This window comes from Lagopus leucura, unplaced genomic scaffold, assembly GCF_019238085.1.
Source record: "Lagopus leucura isolate 7727_CA_CO unplaced genomic scaffold, USGS_WTPT01 Super-Scaffold_100012, whole genome shotgun sequence".
NCBI classification, from domain to species: domain Eukaryota; kingdom Metazoa; phylum Chordata; class Aves; order Galliformes; family Phasianidae; genus Lagopus; species Lagopus leucura.
In genome coordinates this window covers 606,544-626,119 of record NW_024962267.1, presented here as the reverse complement: position 1 = coordinate 626,119, position 19,576 = coordinate 606,544, and the positions used below count along the sequence as shown (strand labels likewise).

At 39.4% G+C, this 19,576-nt stretch overlaps 1 protein-coding gene across 2 annotated transcripts in view; it reads right to left on the bottom strand.

Annotated features, from left to right (window-relative positions):
• PSMD14 (proteasome 26S subunit, non-ATPase 14) overlaps positions 1–19,033 on the bottom strand; it is a 45,385-nt gene extending 26,352 nt beyond the window's left edge. The window contains exons 1-4 of one of the 2 annotated variants that reach the window (XM_042874922.1): positions 18,920–19,024; positions 18,612–18,678; positions 13,720–13,800; positions 10,881–10,932 (exon numbers count right to left, since the gene is read on the bottom strand). In XM_042874922.1, coding sequence (XP_042730856.1) covers positions 10,881–10,928 — 48 coding nt within the window. In that variant the 5' untranslated portion in view covers positions 10,929–10,932; positions 13,720–13,800; positions 18,612–18,678; positions 18,920–19,024. Of the gene's footprint in view, positions 1–10,880; positions 10,933–13,719; positions 13,801–18,611; positions 18,679–18,919 lie in introns of both variants that reach the window. The other variant, XM_042874921.1, reaches the window with a different exon arrangement.
• Positions 19,034–19,576: the final 543 nt, after the last annotated feature.

Sequence of the window (19,576 nt, the reverse complement as noted above, 5' to 3'; positions counted from 1 at the left end):
TTCCAATCTAAATATGAGAAAATGAGACAACTTGTTGTAGTGTATAAATTATTATATGTATGAATCCTCAATCTCTACCGAAAACAAAGACTAGAATATCAGCATAAAATAAATTACCCAACATTTTGAATTGATTCCTGAGTACTGATCCAGGAATTTTGAGGAAGAATTGGGTTAAATCTTGTCCACAATTACCTTTGTAATGGTTTAACTCCCTTTAATTTTATACCACAGGCAAAATGGAATACAAAACAGTACTGGAAGACAATTGTCCATCAACAGAAAAATATAAAACCCAACTTTCATTAAAGATTCTTAGCACAAAGCTTTTAAAGATTTGACAAACAAAACCATCTGAATAAATCTTGAAAGATCCAAGTAGTTTACTGGGCTTTAAATAATGTCAATTGAAAGAAACAGGCATTTGGAAACAGGAACCATCTGACTTCCAGCTCTGACCATTTCCTTTTCTGAAAGAGATGACCCTCTATAGGGCAGTGCCAGGGTGGCAGTCACAGCTGGGCACCACTTACTCAGCATGTGGCAGCCACATAGCCACTACACGTTTAGAGACTTCTTCAGCTGGCTCTGCTCATCTTCTACAGAATTATACACACTTCTTTCATGAAAGAAGGGAACAAATAAGAAGACTTTATTAACTGATCTTCACGAGGAGACAAAGTATTTTACACTGACCTGCACATGTACTGTTCTATTATCATTGTTCATAAACTTCCCTGCCTGCTAACTCTGCTTTATGAGGATGATGCTCCTTTGTTAAAGTACTAAATTAATTTAACCGGTGTCAGAAACCCAAACAAGAAAGCTTCGTATCTGTAGTACAGAAGATCTGTTGATATTTTTGGTTTCACTGTGGCAAAGGTCACAGTTTTCCCATTACACAGACTTTCAGGCTGTCCATCCTGCTGCAAAACAGCATACTGGCTTCTTCCTGCAGGCCCACAATTTACTGAGTAATTTACTGCAGAACTAGGACTTGGGGAACTGCAGGAAAATGCTATTTAGAAATGTCAGGGAATATTCAGCATTTTTAATCACTCCTGTATATGCCAAATTATTAGAATTCAAAAACCGTTGGAAAAAAAAAAGTTATTATGCTACATATTGAAAAACAATGTTTTTTCTGAAGCACTTGTGCACGTTGTGACCGTCTAAAGGTCAGTGACACTGATCCAATCAAACTCTGGCTTTGCTTAGAATGGCAGAACCCCAATTTGTAACACTGTGTATAATTAAAATGCCTTTTATTTTTGGTGTTCCTAATATGACTTATAATTCAGAAGGAATCGCATTCAAATTATGAACAGATGATTACACTGAAGTATTAAAATTATGCATGATGTGCATAATTTTATTTCAAACAGTTAAAGGGATAATCCAATATAAAAAGCAGCCCTTTACTTGGGCAGCCCTTGTTGATGAAGTGTTAAAGGCGTTTGCCATTCTAACAGCATAAAAACGAACGTCTTAAAGTGTTACCTACTTGGGACTTTTAGCAAATTTGTTAACACTTTTAGGTATATTACTCCATCTTTCTCTTGGTGTGAACTGGTATCAATTATTTAGCCAATTTTATTATGTTATTAAAATACCTGCTGATTAAATGTGAACTAAAATGTCATTTCAGAGCACTGCTCCTTATTTGTACTATTTTACATTTTTCCAGATAGGTATAAGAGGTGGACTCAATTACGCCAGCAACTGAGAAATATTCTGCAAATGGAGACAGCTCCTATTGTCTAAATAAATCTTAAATACTGTTCCAGTGTCATGCTAATAGAACAAAAGATGATTTTGAAATACAGCACAGCAGTTCCAACAAAGAAACACGGTTTTACAGGGGCAGTTGAAATAAAAAAGGCAGCAAAGTGAAGTGCTGTAGAGCAAATCTTATCTTTATTGTGTCAAACAGCATTGCTGTGTAAAATATATAAGAACCACTACCATCATTCCTTTTTTTTTTTTTTTTTTTTTTGGCAATTGGAACAATTTAAATGTGAACATAGAACACAAAAGCAAACACTGACTGCTGTAGTGTATATTTCTTCCCTAGTAAGGGAAGAAAGAACCTTTTAATAGTTTAATTTTGTGAGTATTAAACAACTAGTGTGAAAAACAAGCTGCATGTAAACTATTTCTACTGCCTCTGCTTCAATGACTAGCTGAGGCAACCTGTTATAGGAGGTGTTAATTGGCAATAGGAGTACAAGTCAGAAGCATGTTCCCCATCGTCCTAACCCAGCAAGGCTAGGTCATTAAAGTGGAAATGAATTCTTTCATGCCGATTTAACCCTTTCAGTACGTATTTGCAGCTGTTATAACTCAAGACAATTGAGAAAGACAAAGTAAAACTTGCACTACTTTAGAATGCAAGCAAGTATTCACTAACCCTTCTCCTTTAGTCCTCTACTTCCTTCATAGTAACCATTTCAGATAATCACATTTGTTTTGAAGGTGGGAGAAAAGGAACATTAAGGGTATAAAAGAAATGACAACCATCAAAAAATAGTAATTTGGCATATTAAAGGATACATGTAAAGATCGGGTACTTGAAGTGAGCTTCGAGCTACTGTTTTCACTGAGGTAAACCCAGTAGTGAATGTATAGCTCAGAATGGGAGGAAAAGCACTATAGAATACATGCAAAAAGGACACAAAAACCTGAGAAGTGAGTAGAGAGAGAGGTAGGGGTGATAATAAAAGACTTAAAAGCCACCTAAGCATTTCTGCTCTTCTCTACTTCGCCTTTGTAGAGAAGAGGTGTAACCTGATATGCTGACATACACTAAGAAAGCCATACCTCTTTTTACACATTGCTAAACTTAAAAATCTTATCTAAATTATGACTGTGGAACAGTTCCTCTGTACTGAGACAATACACTTCAAAACAAACAACTGGAGTTCAATCGGGGAAGTGACAAAGTGAATAAGTCACAACCGGGCCCCAAAGGTTTAACAACGCAGTCATGACAAACACCAGAAGCAATGCGTTTTATTCCCCGTAGCACAGGGCAATCAGTCATGATCGAGCAAATGATCTTACTCATTAAAAAAAAAAAAAAATCCTATAGCATTCATAGGAAGGGGAAAATATACTGATTTGCACTGTAAATCACACACTAATTAGTAGGAATTTAAAATTTTGTTGCAGTTTTCCAGCTAGTACACACACAATTTTACAGTCAGTTCCACACCAACAGGATTATATTTTGAAGCAAGCATTATGTCTAAACAGTTTGTATGTTTAGGCCCATCTTTATACCAATTATAATCAAGCATACATAACAGACCACAAAATACCATAAGCCTCAACAAACAGCCTAGATTTCTGAAAGGATCACATTGTCTTGTTACACCATATGTCAGATGAAATAAAAATTACAGTAATATGTTTAGTTTGAGTCTTGTAGACTCCAAAATGGAGTAGGGATGCTAGGGAAATATTATGGCATCAATCGTTACTTTAAATTAAAAATATCTTTGTGAAAATCTTTAACAGGCTGGATTAAAGAAAAACTGCCTCAGTATGTTTAACAAAACCCTGTCTCCTACCAAAAAAAAAAAAAAAAATCATCCAGGTTCACATTTACAGCAGAACTCAACAACAACAATATAGATGGATTTGAAACATTCAACATTTCCCACCTTCCTCCTCTTCAAAACCCAAAGTTACAGAACACAGAACTTTGTATAGCTCTGAGCAGTTGGCTCAATGGGTTGGGATCATCAGTTTGCAAACACCCCTTCAGCAGAGCCAAAATTTTACTACTTCTTTGTTTTAAATTAAACAGAATTACCAACAGAGAACATGGCCAAAATTTTAGTTTTGTGTACATACAGGAATCATCCAACAAAATTTAGCTTATGTTTCTAGCCTATCCATTCACAAGTTCTTGAGTAGAAAAAAGAACCCTCAATGATATCCCTTGCATAACTAACAATTGCATGGAAGCACAGCAATCCATCTACAAGGACAATGCAAGATTTCCCACATACAGTCAATGTCCAAAATAGTCAAAATTACATTATAATGTTTTTTTACCAACAGCGCTCCTGTTTCTGACATTCCCATTCCCATGACATTCTGACATGATAGGAAATATCATTTGAGGTGGAGGCTTACAGCTTAGTAAGAGAAAATATATATTTAGCAGGATTTAGCAGTGATATGGTGCCAGTTTAGTTTATTTTGAGATAAGGTAAGCTTAGTTTTGCTACACTGTACTTTGTATAAAGAGACTTTTTCTAATTATTCTTTTAGTTAATGTTTTTATAAGAAATATATATTATCCAATATTCAAATGTATTAGAAATACACTGATATTTACATATTTGATGCAAATTGCAATATTCTGATTTTTGTTACGTTGCTAATAGTAATAGCTGTAGCACGAAGTGGCTGCTTACATTTACCCATTTAAAATTCATTGAGACACACAGAAAAGCATGAGATGCTTTTGAGTATGTCTGATGTATGATGAGTATGCCACATCACTGCATTAACCACAGATATCCATACGAATAGGGTGACAAAGCAAGTACTGTTTTGTGCATGTACATATGTTTTTGAGAACTACTGCTCTTCACAGCTTGAAATTATAGAGGGAAGAAAGAGGAAAAATTCAGAAAATACTATATGTTGGTTTCACTCCAGAATAGAACTAACACTAACTCATTATCTATTCCTATCAATACATAAACTACTAAGGTTTAGAAATGAAACACTGAAGGAATCATGATTTGTGAATTTTTCTCTTCCTCCAGGAAGCTGTGCTCAAAGCTATGCTTGACGCTGTCTTATTCTAAACAACTGTATCAAGCAGTTCAGGTAGCCCTCTGTGGGCCATGCCTGAGGTCAACCTAAAGCACACCAAAACCCACCAATACTAATACACAAAGAACACCTCTAACATATGGTCCTAGTAAAATCTGAAGAGAAGCCTTCATCACCACAGGAAGAAAACAGGCCATTGCTCAAATGGCACTCTTTAAATGGCTGCACAGTGGCACAGCAACTTATTATTCAATAGCACAGCATTTCAGATGAAGAAAATTTTGATCACTATATGGGAGCTGTTTTCTGCTTACAGAACAAAATATTACAAGTGAACAAGCATAATGACAGAGGCTCAAAGATGACTGCTCTCGTTTAGTCTTTTTTCCTGTTTTCTCATTATGACTACACTCATTTCCTTGCCTAAGTTTCCTTTGTCTTTTCTATGGAAAGTCAGCTGGACTGCAATGGCAATTATGTTGAGGAAAGAGAAACTAATTGCCTAATTATTAGAAATAAAGAAGTTTGAAATCTGAGGCCAAGAGTAGAGTGCTAAAAATGGTCTCCAAAGCTTACAGGAAAATAGTAGATCACAGGAAGCTGATAATGCTCAGGCACAACCCACTAGCTTTGTTATTTTTAGTAAAGCATGACTGTAGAGTGGCACTTTAAGGCATATTTTACACCACGAAGAAAGTACACACTGTGGGCAAGTTCCCTGTCAGCTTAGACAATTGTATGACAGTTCCTGAAGTGACTCCAGAATGCCCCTGTACCCCTGCCCCCATTAGCACTGTTGGATATAAATAATGTTACAATTACTCAACTATATTGCAAATGTAGGCAAACTCTATCAGCTTTTAGCAATTCCCAGCAACTTTCAAGTAAGCCTACGCTATCCACGAGGCTGGCATCTTCTGAGCATAAGCAGATCTGAGCCACACTGGTGCCTTAAACATGACACACAACTTTTGCTGCTTTAACAAAGGACTGTTCAACCAATCAATGCAATAAGATACTCAGCTCAGTCAATTGAAGTAAAATAGCATGGTTTACTCTATCATAGGTGCTTTTCTCCCTTCCTGAAAATGGTCAGCTATATAAAACACATAACAAGCACATATATCTGCCTGAGCAAGGAGGGACTAGCTGACCTCCAGAGGTCTCTTTCAATCTTAACCATGCTGTGATTTTAGATATGAAAGCTGAGAATTTCTGTAGGAGATACTGCAGGCCATTAAGTTCTTCAAAATTTTTACAGGAATTGATGTTGGATGGTTTTCAATGGACAACTACTGTTTGTCACTGAGAAAATGTTAACGCTTGCTGCTCTTTAAAAGGATTGATATCTTCTGGGGAAATAAGTAAAATCAGAAGAAGTCACACGAGCTGTATTTTTTTTTTTTTTTTTTTTTTTTTTTTACTTCCCTCCACCAATCAGCTGGGATGTATACTGACTATTTTAGCAATAAAGACATTCTGAGTACTTGGAGACTTCAGTGGAAAACGTCACACAAACAGTGGCACAGTAAAGACGCATAACTTCTAGAGCTGCAAATTCGGACTTCTTGCTCTTGTACAGTACTCTCAGAAGGAACATGAGAAGTTTGAAATACATGGGAAGCAGAGAATTGTGTGCCATCACAATTCAGGCCACAAAGTTTACACACCCAGGGGACACAGGAATGAGAAAGTCACTGAGGTGAAATAGATACCAAAAACTATAAGAAACGCTCCAAGCTTTTTGAAGAAAAAGCAGACAAAACAACCCAGTTCCTTATATTAAAGGCAACAGCATTCAATAGACACACTTGTATCCTCCAAACTAAGAACAAGCTGTTTCAAAAAGCAATTAACTAAAATAATGTTCTATAAGTTGCCTTATTACACAAGGGGATATTAGCATGCAGATTAGCCAGCTAGAACATGCCATTTACTTAAAGACACATCAGTTTATTCCAATGAAGTAAATCAAGAAAACCTGCATTTAATTGATAATTGGAAACGAGCTAATGTGAGTCTGACCCTCCTTTGTCTGCCAGCTCACCAACTCTTATTCTGAAGCCTTGCAGAAAACCAAACCAGTAGTGCTCTTTTCTAATAACCATCCTGGCTACATTAGCAGATGCAACAGAACTTCGTATCAGTGGCAGGTCTCCCAAGTTCCCACGGTGCCATAGATTTACTCAATGGGATCAGTATGTTCTGAAAACCCATGATAATATGAGGGAAAAGGTTCCACCGAATCAGACACTGCAATGCTTTAAACCTCATAATCAAAGTGACAGTTTTCAAGTGCCATTTACAATGCCCTAATCTGGAAACATCCCAGCTAACCCATCTGATCAACTATTTCACAGATGGAAGCACTTGATGGCTAATTGGCAAGTCCATTATTCAAATAAAATAGCTATCTGCACTTCTATTTTCTATATTCCACGTCAAGGTGTAAGCATTCCTTGTAAGAAACAGGTCACTCCTCTCTGTCTTCCATCCCATTTTTATACTCTCCCCTCACCATCAAATATGCTAATTCAGAAAGACACAAATAAATTTTCCATTTAATGCACTAGAACATTTGTATACACCAACACAACAATGTAAACCATTATTTTCAAATAAAATGAAATATAATTTTTAGAAGTATTACTTATTTCTCTGCTCCCTATCACACCTAGACAGAAATAGAGCAGGTGTGTTCATGTGGACAAGAACTTGCATAGTTTGGGTTATTCTTCCAGTAGTCTTAGGCAAACAGCTCTGCTCTCTTCATTTACTCACACTCTGAATCAACATCCAGTAGGATTGTCTAATAGAGACATATGTGGAACTCATTTCACTAGCAAACAATAGCTCAGCATACAAAATGAAGAGGAGTGTTGCTCCAAATTCCTGCCTACTGCTTAAGAAGAATGCTTTCACGTACCCCACAAAGCCTGTTGATTTGTCTGCAGCAAATGTACAATGCAGCACCAAGTACTAAGTCACCAGTGAAATACAGTGGTGGGCAGTATTTCAGGGGAAACAACAGCGAGATGGAAATGAACAAACCAGAAAAGGGGAAGAAAAAAAAACATGACAAAGCAAAGACGCTGGAAGAGAACATACAAGAAAAGGAAAATAAAGTTATTTCCAAAATCTGAACTCCTATGATCAACAGAAGGAAAATGAAAGGAATAATAAGTATCATATCCCTTTCTAACAGGTCCCCCACATCTTTTTAAAATCCCTCAACCACTCACTCTTCTCGGTGTATATCACACAAGCAGAAATTCAAATGCTAAGCTGCCAGGCAGCTGGGAACCAAATTACAAACAAAGAATTGCTTCAAAGAAGGTCTTACTTATCGTACCAAGGTCAAAACTAACATAGGTATCTTCTCATACAAGGAACACAAAGTAAATGACTAAGTTTACTGCCAGACAGAAAACACTGTGGATTGCTTACGTGATGCCAAAGCATCTTCGTTCCTCTTCTCTGTAAGAACACAGTCCTTGTCAATATATGACTAATAAAGAAAGAAACTGTTTATAAGATGTCTAAACCATAAGTCAATGGGTGGAAAACTCAGCTAAAATATGCATGTGGTTATTCTTATAGCGATGTTGTCTTTCTCAGATATTTAGCAGCCACATGAAGACATATATGGTCATTGATATTTAGCACTGACCACCTCTGGACAATTCAACATTGAAAGCAAATGATTTGCCTTCAAATAACAACTCAATAATATGTTGATAAAGCAAGCAGTAAATAGAGAAAAAAATGGATTTGCTAGAAGTAGGTCCCAAGTAGAATACAAGACATCTAAAGACTTCTGAAAAGAAAGATGTAAGAACAAATCCAACTGGCTGTAGGAATAGCATCTTGGAGTTTCGAAGTAACGTGGAAAGCAAATAATATAATACAGGTGGTATTAGAAGGGTGAAAGAGACAGGTGCTGTTGAAGAAACTAAGGCAAGTCAGTGAAAAAGAATCCCATGGTAGAGATCAAACAGTAACTGTGCTTATCAGGCTGATGCGCAAATATTTGTTAAAAAGTAAATCAAATCGACTACTAACATCTTATTTGATACAGTTCTCCCACTAAGAAATCAAAACTTTAGCTAAAAGAAAAACAAATGCTGAATTGAATTAGATGGCATTCCTTTGAAAGTGCTTCTTTTTTTCATATGTCTCCACACACAGATGTTTCTTGCATAATTCCAACAGGTAGTTTTACTATGTTCAACCCTAAAAGCAAAACTTTCAAAGAAAAACAAAGTTCTATACAATTGTTTAGTACACTATAGAGTTACTTCCAGTGGGTTGCCCTATTTATCCTATAGTGGGAAAATAAATGCCCAACTTCTTTCTTCCACCTCAAAGTCCTCTGATTCACTTTCAATTACATCTCAGTCAACACTCAGAACAGAAGTGATCTTTGAATGTCCATCAAAACACCATATTCTAAGGACACAAGATTATTCTGGTTAAATATCCTTCCTACTGCTTCAGTAAGTCAAAGACTACAAAAGTAGCCAAGAGATTCAGTGCAAGCAGCAACTTGCATAAAGAGCAATTCAGTTTTCCACTTTCTTTTCAATCCAACACATTCTCATCAATTCATTTAAGAGACAATTCCATATTTAAACAAACAGAGCAGCTTTGCAGGCCAAAGCTGCCAGAGGAGTTCATCAAGCTTCTTTTGGCTGTTATGTTCTATTGTCTGCTGCAGTTTCCTATCAAGCCTTAAATTATAGCTGAGAAATTCAGAAAACACCCGAGAAAGTTAACTGTAAATTTGAAAAACAGCTTTGATATGCGTCAAGTTCAGAGAGGACCAAGAAGTGAAAGCTTGAGTGATTAGACTGCGCAGATGTTAAAAAACTGAAGAGTCATGAAGCAGGCTGGCAGCTCGGAGGAACAAGAGAAATAACTGCTTAAGAAAGTGAAACTAAAAATAACTGAGGACTGCTTGAAGATTCACTAAGAGAGTGTGAATAGAATTTTAGCTATAAAAAGGGAAAAAAATACTCATAAAAAGTTGCAGCTAATTTAACCAAACACCTAGAGGCTGTAATCACTTTAGAATATGCACCAAGTGCTTCAGGATTACACCACCGGACACAGACACGTCATACGCAACCAAAAGAAGCTGTAGGTTTCACAATCTCAGTGATTCCAGAAGCAAACACACACATCACAAAGGTTAAGACAAACAGAACTGATTCTTCCCAAAGCACAACAGCCTGGATTCCAGGCTTAGAACAGAGGAGGAGAGAAGGAAAAGGCCTTCTACTGTGTACAGCTGGAACCAATGGGACCATGGAGTGCTGTCCTGTCCAAAAGGAAAGGATTCTTCCCAGAAGCCTCAGACAAAGAAGTTCTTTTCCTTCCCCACCCCACCGTATCAATGGTAGGCAGGAGAAAGCCTGGCAGCCCAATGTGGTAAGATCAGCTTTGTTTTATTTTTGAAGATACCAACTGGCCAAGAGAAAAAAAGTACCTGAGACACAAAGGAGGTAGGAGAAACCACACACATTCCAGCTTCATGCTGGAAGAGGATGGCTGCCAGAGGGGCCTTTCTGCTGTGAGCTGAGTTACAGGAGCAAGGGCAATAGCCAGCGACATGCAGGTGGCTACAGCTACCTTCAAGTGATGAAATACATACATGGTTCAGACATAATGCCTACCACAACCTCATTTAAGAGCTGAATTATTTATTTGCAAAGAAACAAACGGGAACACTCCGTCACTTAGAGCAACAGTAATGCTCTGAAAACCCCTATTATTGGAAATCCATTTTGAATTTTGTTTTCTATTTCCATGGCTTTTGAATTCAAACTAGAACTGTTCAAACACTAAATTAAAGGTTAATAAACATTCTGTAAAACCACAGTGCCAACACAAGCGTTCACACCAACAAAAGCAGTCAGACTGTAACAACCAGTGATTTGCATACACATATAGCATCTCTGAAGTCAGATATTATTCCTATGAATTCTGTTTTTTGGGGAGGAGGGTGTTGATTTAAATAATTAAAGGCATATTCCAGTAACTGATTAGTATCAAAAAGAGAAGATGTTGACAAGCTATATACTAACCTGTCCCAGGCCAGGCATACCTCCTCCAAGTCGCAGAAGTCTATCCATATTTCTAGAGAAACAGAAACAAAGGAAAAAAATGTTCCCAGGCTCTGAAGTGTTTACTAAATTGCTATCTATATAATTCACCTTCAGTCACTCAGTATGTCAAAAATATTGGTGGTAATTACAACACAACATCAGACTTCCTGTTAATTAACACCACATATTAATTCAAGAAGCTGTCTTCCATGCTAATTAACAGACCTTGTTTTATTGCTTTGGTTTTGGGTTATCCCCATTTCTGAAGATGAGTACTCTTGTCAACTTCTCAAAACTTCCCTATCATTCAATTAACTGCAGGAGTTTTGTTGCTTAAGAACAGCACCTACATCCAGGAAGTTCCTAAAACTTAAGACATACATACAAGCTTACTCTAATTTGTTCAAAAAGCATCAATAAAAATGTGAAAGTAAGGATTTTAGCATCCTCATTAGTAAGTTCTGTGCTAATTAACTTACAGCTTGTCAGTTACCATCAAAACTACATGTGAAAGACACTGAGCAGATTATGGATCTCTGAATTAGCATCAAAAGCTTTTTTTTTTAAATGAACTCATTATACTAAAAGAAATACTGTAAAGTAAACATTTAGTGTGTATATAGTTAGAACATTAGTGACAGTGCAGTCACTTAATACATTTCCAGTGTTGCATGTGGCATTGCTTCAGTGCAAGATTATTCCAATCAAGGCAACCAACTCGTTACTGCCTTGGAGAGAAAAAAGTCATTTTTATGCTGCAGATTTTCAAGGATTGAACTCTAGGAATGAGAAATGCCAAGGTATCCAACTAAAGAATTGAGCAGATGCTTATTACTCTGCAGTTTATTCACTTATATTGCTGAAAAGCAATTTAATCTTTCATCCTCATCATCTAAGTAAGGATTCTGTTCCAGGTGTAACAGTACTTTAACCTGCTTGACTCATTCAGTTTCTTAGTAAAAGGAAACAAAGGAAACAAGATATACTGAATATTGTTTTTAAAACAATGGCTTTTACAGTTCCAAGTCTCACAGAAATTACGCTGTATTTTAATTGTAAAATAGAAGGGTTTATTTTAATTGTAAAATAGAAGGAATGTAGTGAAGAATCAGAAACCATACTCTTAACTGCAGAAGTTTTAATCCAGTACAACAAAGCCTGTAAAGTGATGTAAGAGTATTCAAGAAAAATCAGTAGTGGTATTTCCAAACTACATTCATCCTCAAAACATATGTTACATCACATACATCAGAACTACACACAGTCTGAGGTTATGTACATTAAAAATATAGAAGTCCTTATACTGAAAGAATTAGGATATTTATCTTCTGAAATGTGTTAGTATTTGTACTAATTAAATACTAGCAGGCTTTATTTCAGTTTAAAACAAATATTTTGAGCTTCTAGTAACACCGTTAGAACCTATAGCAAGATATATTCTTTAAACTCCTATTGTAGCTACATCCATCCAACCATTTCAAACACCACCACCTAAGGCACAGATCAATAACACAAGCTATTTGCTAATCTCACTCCAGTTCAGCATTTGTAGGACACGCTTCTAAGGCAAGCAAACCTTACAACTGCAGCCTCAGCCACTAGTAAATGCTTTCTGAAAACCACCTCAGCACTTCGTGAATTAAAAAGGAATTTATTGAAAGGTTAGAGCTGCCTTTTCAGGTAGCCAATGAAAGCAGTTTCTTTCCTATAGGCAAAGGCCAAACACAGTGTATACACCCCTTTTGTCCCAAACTACAACAAACTGCAAATCAAGAATTTTGATCGAAAGGTAAAGTTCCTGATTAAAGCTATTATGTGAGTAAATCATAAATGGCTTCTACAAAACACCCATGGGAAACAATTAAAGCCAAATGTCTCGCTTTCTAGGGTAGACAAGCCTCCACTAAAATCCAAACACAATTATTCATTTTTATGACACTGTCAATGGCTGAAGAGTGGTGGCAAAAAAAGTAGAGTTAAGGTATTAAAAATAGAGTTTTAATCAATAATGATTGTGTGCTTATTTTGAGAAATCTTTCTCTATAATCAGTAATCATAAAATGCATTGGAAGCTTTTCCTGTAAGCAGTAGAGGTGTTTTACCTACCTGCATTTAAGAAATAATATCAGATAACAAATTTTATACCTCCTTACCTTTTGCTTTAGCAAGTGACACACAACAGCTATTACCAGCTCATTAAAGTTTTATTTATAGCATTTATTCTAGTTTCAAAACCAACAGAATATCTTAAATGTTAAAGTAGAAATTATGCAAGAACATTGTTTAATACAACAAAACATGCTTATATACAGTGAGATTAGAACAACTAGCTACACAAACTGTTTATTTGTCAGTATATATTCCCAGTTTTTGGAACATCAAAAATCCCATTTTCTAATGGAACTGTAGGGATATAACATACTATAGCTATCACTACACTGAAGATGTTCAGATTCTCGAGGCAGCAGCACATGCAGAATCTCCAGAAATGAATTGTAGGTGCTACGTAAATCATTTCAGTAGTTCCATAGATTGACTCTGCTTAGAGCTTTGGCAACTAATATTTTCCTTTCTTGTTAGCAAGTGAAGATGCTTTAGTGGGTTAGAACATATTTAGTCATTCATAAATATAAACATCTGAACAATTTCTATATACCATCCAAATTTAAAAAAATTGGTAATCAATCCACCGTGCCCAAATATTATTTCAGCAATCATTTCAGTGCGAGTGATGATGCTTTTTAAAACTTAAGCAACATTTTAGACTCTAACTCAGATAACTTCAGATTTACAAACAAAGCAAATCTGCATTTCTAACCTGGTGCTCAACAAGAGGTGAATGCAGAACAAACTCAGCAGCAACTCCCACAGTTTGATTATGAAGATGTCAGTTTCTTTCCTACAAAGGAAAAAAGGAAGGAGGGGAAGGAGAGAAAAAATAGTAAAATTAGAAACAGTAGCATATGTAACCAGAAATGTTGCACTGACGTTCTCTGAACGGATAAAGCATCACTTCAGAACATCCTCTTTTTTAGAAGTTTTATTTCCATGAAATTTCTGAAGGGTATATTTGCCATGTGCAACCCAAACCTCTGCAATACAGAAAGAAGTTTAAGAATGAAAGGATACTGTAATTATTAAGCGCTTCAAAGGGAAGCCACTTACAATTTCACATTCATACCACCTTAACAGCTTCACAAATCCTACCAAGTCTGTGTTAACAATTTAAAGCTAATGAATAATTTCTGGTGCTGTTAGAATGAAAGTACGGCTCCTCGTTACTATTTGAGAACTGTGCTGTACAGAGCCCTTGGTGTGACCAAGTAGTGAGGGAGGCCTCCACGTTCACCTGATCTCCAGTTGAGGAAGGCTGCTTTACACCCAGCGTAGGAGTTCATAGCTGTGTTATCTTTCTCCCAGAGAACACTGCCCACTAATTGCATCCACTCAATCACTCACAGTGCAGTGTTTTAAAACAGATCTGTGGCCATGATTTGATAGACATTTTTTTGCAATGTCACTGTTACCATAAGGAGCGCTGGGGAAGCTGCTGCTGCTTAACAACTTGATGCCGCTTTTCTCAGTGCTGCCAGAGCAGCCGTTTGTGCAGCCCTGCAACAAACTGATAGGCTAAGAACAATGTTGGTTTTAACCCCATTCATTTCTCTGATAGAATTCATGCTGCATACCAGAAGCAGTTGTCCTACAACAACAGAAAATGAGGTCTTGGAAGAGCCAGCCGCTCTAAAGCTAGTCCAAATTCCAGAAGAAATTTATGTCAAACTACTCTTGAAGCTAAAGTTGCCCAAAGAATGTCTCTGCCTGTCTGTTATGTTTGTATACTTGCAGCCAGCTGGGCACCCAGCAGTCCTGCACTCCCTTCTCCATCCTCTCCTGGGATATAAGAAATAGTTCATTAGATGCTTGATTTAGTGTTAGACCATGAAGTGCAGCAATACAGAAACTGTTATCCATCTCTGCCTGGGTCGGTCTGGGGCACAGTGGGTAACAGAGATGCAGTTGCACAAAGGTAAGCACAGGAAAGAGGATGACACAGAACAGCAGCTTGGCGAGCCTTCAGCCATCAGACACAGTGTATAATCAATGGATATTAAGATGTTATAATCACAAAATAAACAAGAGAGTTAGGCAAAGTAGACTATGATAACAAAAGAGAATAAATGAAAGGCTTACCCTTATGCTGGGCTCACCACAAAACACCAGTAGAGGCAATCTCCAGAAGAGATCCTTCCCCACTGGTAGCCAGCAATTAAATAGGTCTAGGAGGGGTGGAGCCAGGCTCCACCCCTTCCAGCAGCACAGGTGAATTGCCTTCAGCTGTGCTCCTGTGGCTGACTCATGGCTCACCTCAGGTGATCAATCAGAGGTTCAGGCCGTGACTCAGCAGTTCCCATACACACAGCTACCAAAGATGCACAAAAACCTACATTATTGTATTTGACACCCCTCCACAAACACACACACACTTCCCCTCCAAACCATTCTAAGATAACTTTAGGTCAGTATTCAGACAAAAACTCCTCCGCATAACAAATTGAGAAAGCGTACAGGGTAGGAAATACTAATGATATTCTCCTCTTTTCAAAAAGAAACAGGAATTCATAGTGCAAAATGTCTATCACTCATGAGCAGTGTTAATGCTACTTTATGGGCAGCTCCTGTCACAGAACACTACTGTAAAATACAGACAAATCAGACATCAAAAAGTACAGATACCAATTCACATTTCAAAAGCATATTTTAACTAGATCTTCCACTTCAAACACAATCCAATAATATCTGAGAGAAAGCTTAGAAGCACCAGAATGCAGCTTATGCTTCTGTCCTGATACCAGCTGCCTGATCTGTCCTCTCACTTCTCCCCTGGTGAATGCATACAGCACAGTAACACACAGCTGAAAGTTTTCCCATCTCTGCTGACAAATGCAAAAAGCTAGCATTGATTACACACCTACCTGCATTTATTTCATATTTTATAAAAATTTTTCATATTTTATAAAAATGAATATATAAATTAAAACAGAGAAAAGTAAACAGAAAATTCACAGCATCTCTCATTCCCTTCTTTTCCAAGGACAGAAAGTATTTCAATAATCATAGAATCATTATGGCTGGAAAAAATCTCTAACAACATCTTGTCCAACTGTCCACCTACCACCAATACTGCCCACTAAAACATGTTCCTTAGTACCACATCTACAAGTTTCTTGAACATCTTTAGGGACAGTGGCTCCACTGCCCCCCTGGGCAGCCTGTTCCAGTGCCTGATTACTCTCCTGGAGAAGAAATTTTTCCTAATATCCAGTCTGAACCTCACCTGGTACAACTTGATGCCTTCAGCCCTAGTCCTATCGCTGTTACCTAGGAGAAGAGGCCAACCCCCACCTTGCCACAACCTCCTTTCAAGGAGTTGCAGAGAGCAAAAAGGTCTCCACTGAGCCTCCTCTTTTCTAGACTGAACAATCCCAGCTCCCTCAGCTGCTCCTTGTAAGACTTGTGCACCAGACCCCTCATCATATTTGCTGCCCTTCTCTGGACATGCCCCAGGGCCCCAGTGTCTTTCTTGTAGTGAGGGGTCCAAAACTGAACACAGTACTCATGATGAAGCCTAACCAGAGCTGAGTACAGAGCAATAATCTCTTCCCTGCTCCTGCTGGATGCACTATTTCTTATTCAAGCCAGGACATTATTGGCCTTCTTGGCCACTGGGCACACTGCTGGCTCATGTTCAGTCAAGCATCAACCAACACCCCTAGGTCTATTTCCTTTACATGGTCTTCCAGCCACTCTGCCCCAAGTCTGTAGTGTTGCCTAAGGTTGTTGTGACCAAAGTATAGGACTTGGCACTTGGTCTTATTGAGCTTCATCCTACTGGCCTCAGCCCAACTATCCAGACTGCCCACATCCCTCTGTAGGGCTTTCTTACCTTCAAGCAGATCAACACTTTCTCCAAACTTGCTGTCATCTGCAAACTTACTGAGGGTGCACTCAATCCCCTCACCCAGATCATCAGTAAAGACACTGAACGTGACTTAGCATATTTCAGCACACATTCTGAAATTAACTTGAAATAGTCTTAAATTGCTGAATCTCTTTGCATGAGCTCCATACCACAGTAAATTACTTTCTATCCGATACTAAAAATCCATGGTGCGAGCCCTCAACGAAAGAGAATTCTACTGGATTGGAAACTCTGGAGTTGGTAAAACACCACCAGAGTGCCCTAACAGCAACAAGAACATTGGGCTAGGCTCAGGTAACAAGAACTTAATCCAGTCTGAAATTGCTACATTGAGTAGCTTCATGCTACACAGTGTAACTTCCATTTCCCCTCTGGTAACTGTTTCTCCACCTGCCCCAGGAGGACTACAAGACTCAGTTTTGTGTAAATACTGTCAGACCTCCCGCTGAAAAGCCCTACACAGCAGACAGATTAACTACTTTATCAACAGTAACTGAAAAAGCGGTTTAAGGTTTTTGCTGCAAATGTAACACAATTCCAAGAAGCAGCTATGAAGGCAGAAAAAGTTAAGGAACTGCAACTTGCAAAGAAGCATCATTTCACTCAGAAAAGAACAAAAATCCAATGCAGGTAAAGTCAACAAACATGGAACAAAAGCAAAACCTGAACAAAAACAGATGTTTCACATGTTTGGGGGGAGGGGGGGGGGGGGGAAGAAAGAAAGCTTCTTTTATATTTTGTACAAAAATGAAAAAAAAAAAAAATCTATTAAGACAATTCTTAGTTATTTGTTCTTTAAAGATTAACAGACCAGAACCACACTAAAGCAGGCAGGTTGGGTCCCCTGATTCTGCTTTTTCCAAAAGTACAGCAAACATGTCTAATCCTGCAACACCATTGCTGAGCTGCAGTTACAGATGTAACCCAGAGTGAAGTCAAACACTCTGTACTGCTGAGTACACCAACTTACAAGTTTAAAGTACATGAAGTACAAGTTAGCAGTTAAGGGAACAGTCATTAACGAATTGCATCACCCTAAAATGAACATTTAAAGTTATACATAGACAATGATCTCCTCAAAACTGTGCAGTAGGGAGAGCAGACATACAGGTGTTCTGGAACAGTTCCTCCCCACCAAGCAGTCATCATGCAGATTCCTGCTGTTCAAAATAGCCAAACTACCTGTCCTTGCCAATTATCCCAGGTGTCGGCTTATCCCAGAGGACAGGGTATAAACAGAACCTGCTTAAATCCTTTCCTTGCCTGCACAACAGAAACTCTCAGCCAGTGCTCTTTTTGTCCAAGCAGAAACTTTGTCCAACTGCACCCCGTGCATGTGAGGTACACCTTGGATGCATGCTCGGAGGACTAAGCTTTTAAGCTTCATGCAAACCTATAGGGCTGTTCAGATTGCCTCACACCCTTCTGGCTATTTATAGTTTTCAAATACGTTTTGTACAGCTCAAGAAAAAGAAACGTCTACCTCAGTCCTTGCTGTCCTGGAGGACTTGCTGGTTGTAACGCAAACAAATACCTCTTTAAGCGATGACCTCAGCCCGCACTCAGCTCTGTCTGCTGTTTACAAGCAGCCAGCTTCCTAACTTAAGTTCTACGAACAAGAGTGAGCTCTGCCGCATGCAAGGAACAGCGCTGCCGCCCGTGATGGTGTCTCAGTTCCTACGCAATCTCACACCTCCCAGCCCGCCGCGGACATTCCTTCTCCCCACCTTCAGCAATGCTTCGGCCCACGAGGTCCCCGACAGACAGCTCCTAGAAGCTCCGCGCTGAGGCAGCCTAAAGGAAAGGGGCGGAGGAGCTCTGTTGCCCGTGCCGACCGGTGCCCAGCTCGGCCCCTCCGCCGCGGCTCCTTCGGGCTCCTCCCGCCGGGGCCCGGCCGCAGCCTCGCATGAAGAAGGCCCTCGCCGTCCCGCCCGCCGCCCGGGCCCGCTCCCGCCGCCACGGAGAGGCCACCCCACAGCCAGGCGAGGTCCCGGACGCTTCTCTGAGACGAGCAGGCCGCCCCGCCTCCCCTTACCTCCGTCCGGAGCCCACACCGAGCGCGCCACCTCGGCCCGGGCCGCCGTGAATCAGCCGGATCTCATTCAAAGCCGGTCCGCCCAGGCCCCCGCGTGTGCTTCCCGGTTCAGAGGGCGCGCGGCGGGACTTCCGGTGCCGGAGTCGGGTTTGGGGGTGGGGGGGCAGGAAGCCGTGGCAAAGCAGTTTGCTTGGCAACGGCGCGTGCCGTCGGCGGGAACGCGCTGAGCGCTCGTGCGCGAGAGCTGCTGCGGCCGTTAAACCGCCTCTCGTGTGGCGCGAGGCGCGCAGGCGAGACGTGAGCGGGACTTGCGGGCCTGAGAGCATGAGAGGAGTCCGGGGACCCTCGGGTGCCACAGCTCCGCTCGTGTTTGCCGTTATTCTGTCCACCTACAAATCGGCAGCTGTCACAAAGTTACCTGGAGCTCTTGGAGCGGTGACGTTCAGAAGGACGCTGTCCTTAAAGTGACACTGAGTGCTGAGGTGAAACGCTCGGGAGGCTTTGCTCTGAAGTACTGTACCTTAAGCTTGTCTCTAGCTCAGAGCCCGGCTGCGTCCAACTGGCACCTATGTGCAGATAAGCAGCAAATAGGATGGCTTTATGTTCCAAAAATGCATCATCAAATCAAAAAGAGAATGATTAGTAGGAACACCGCAT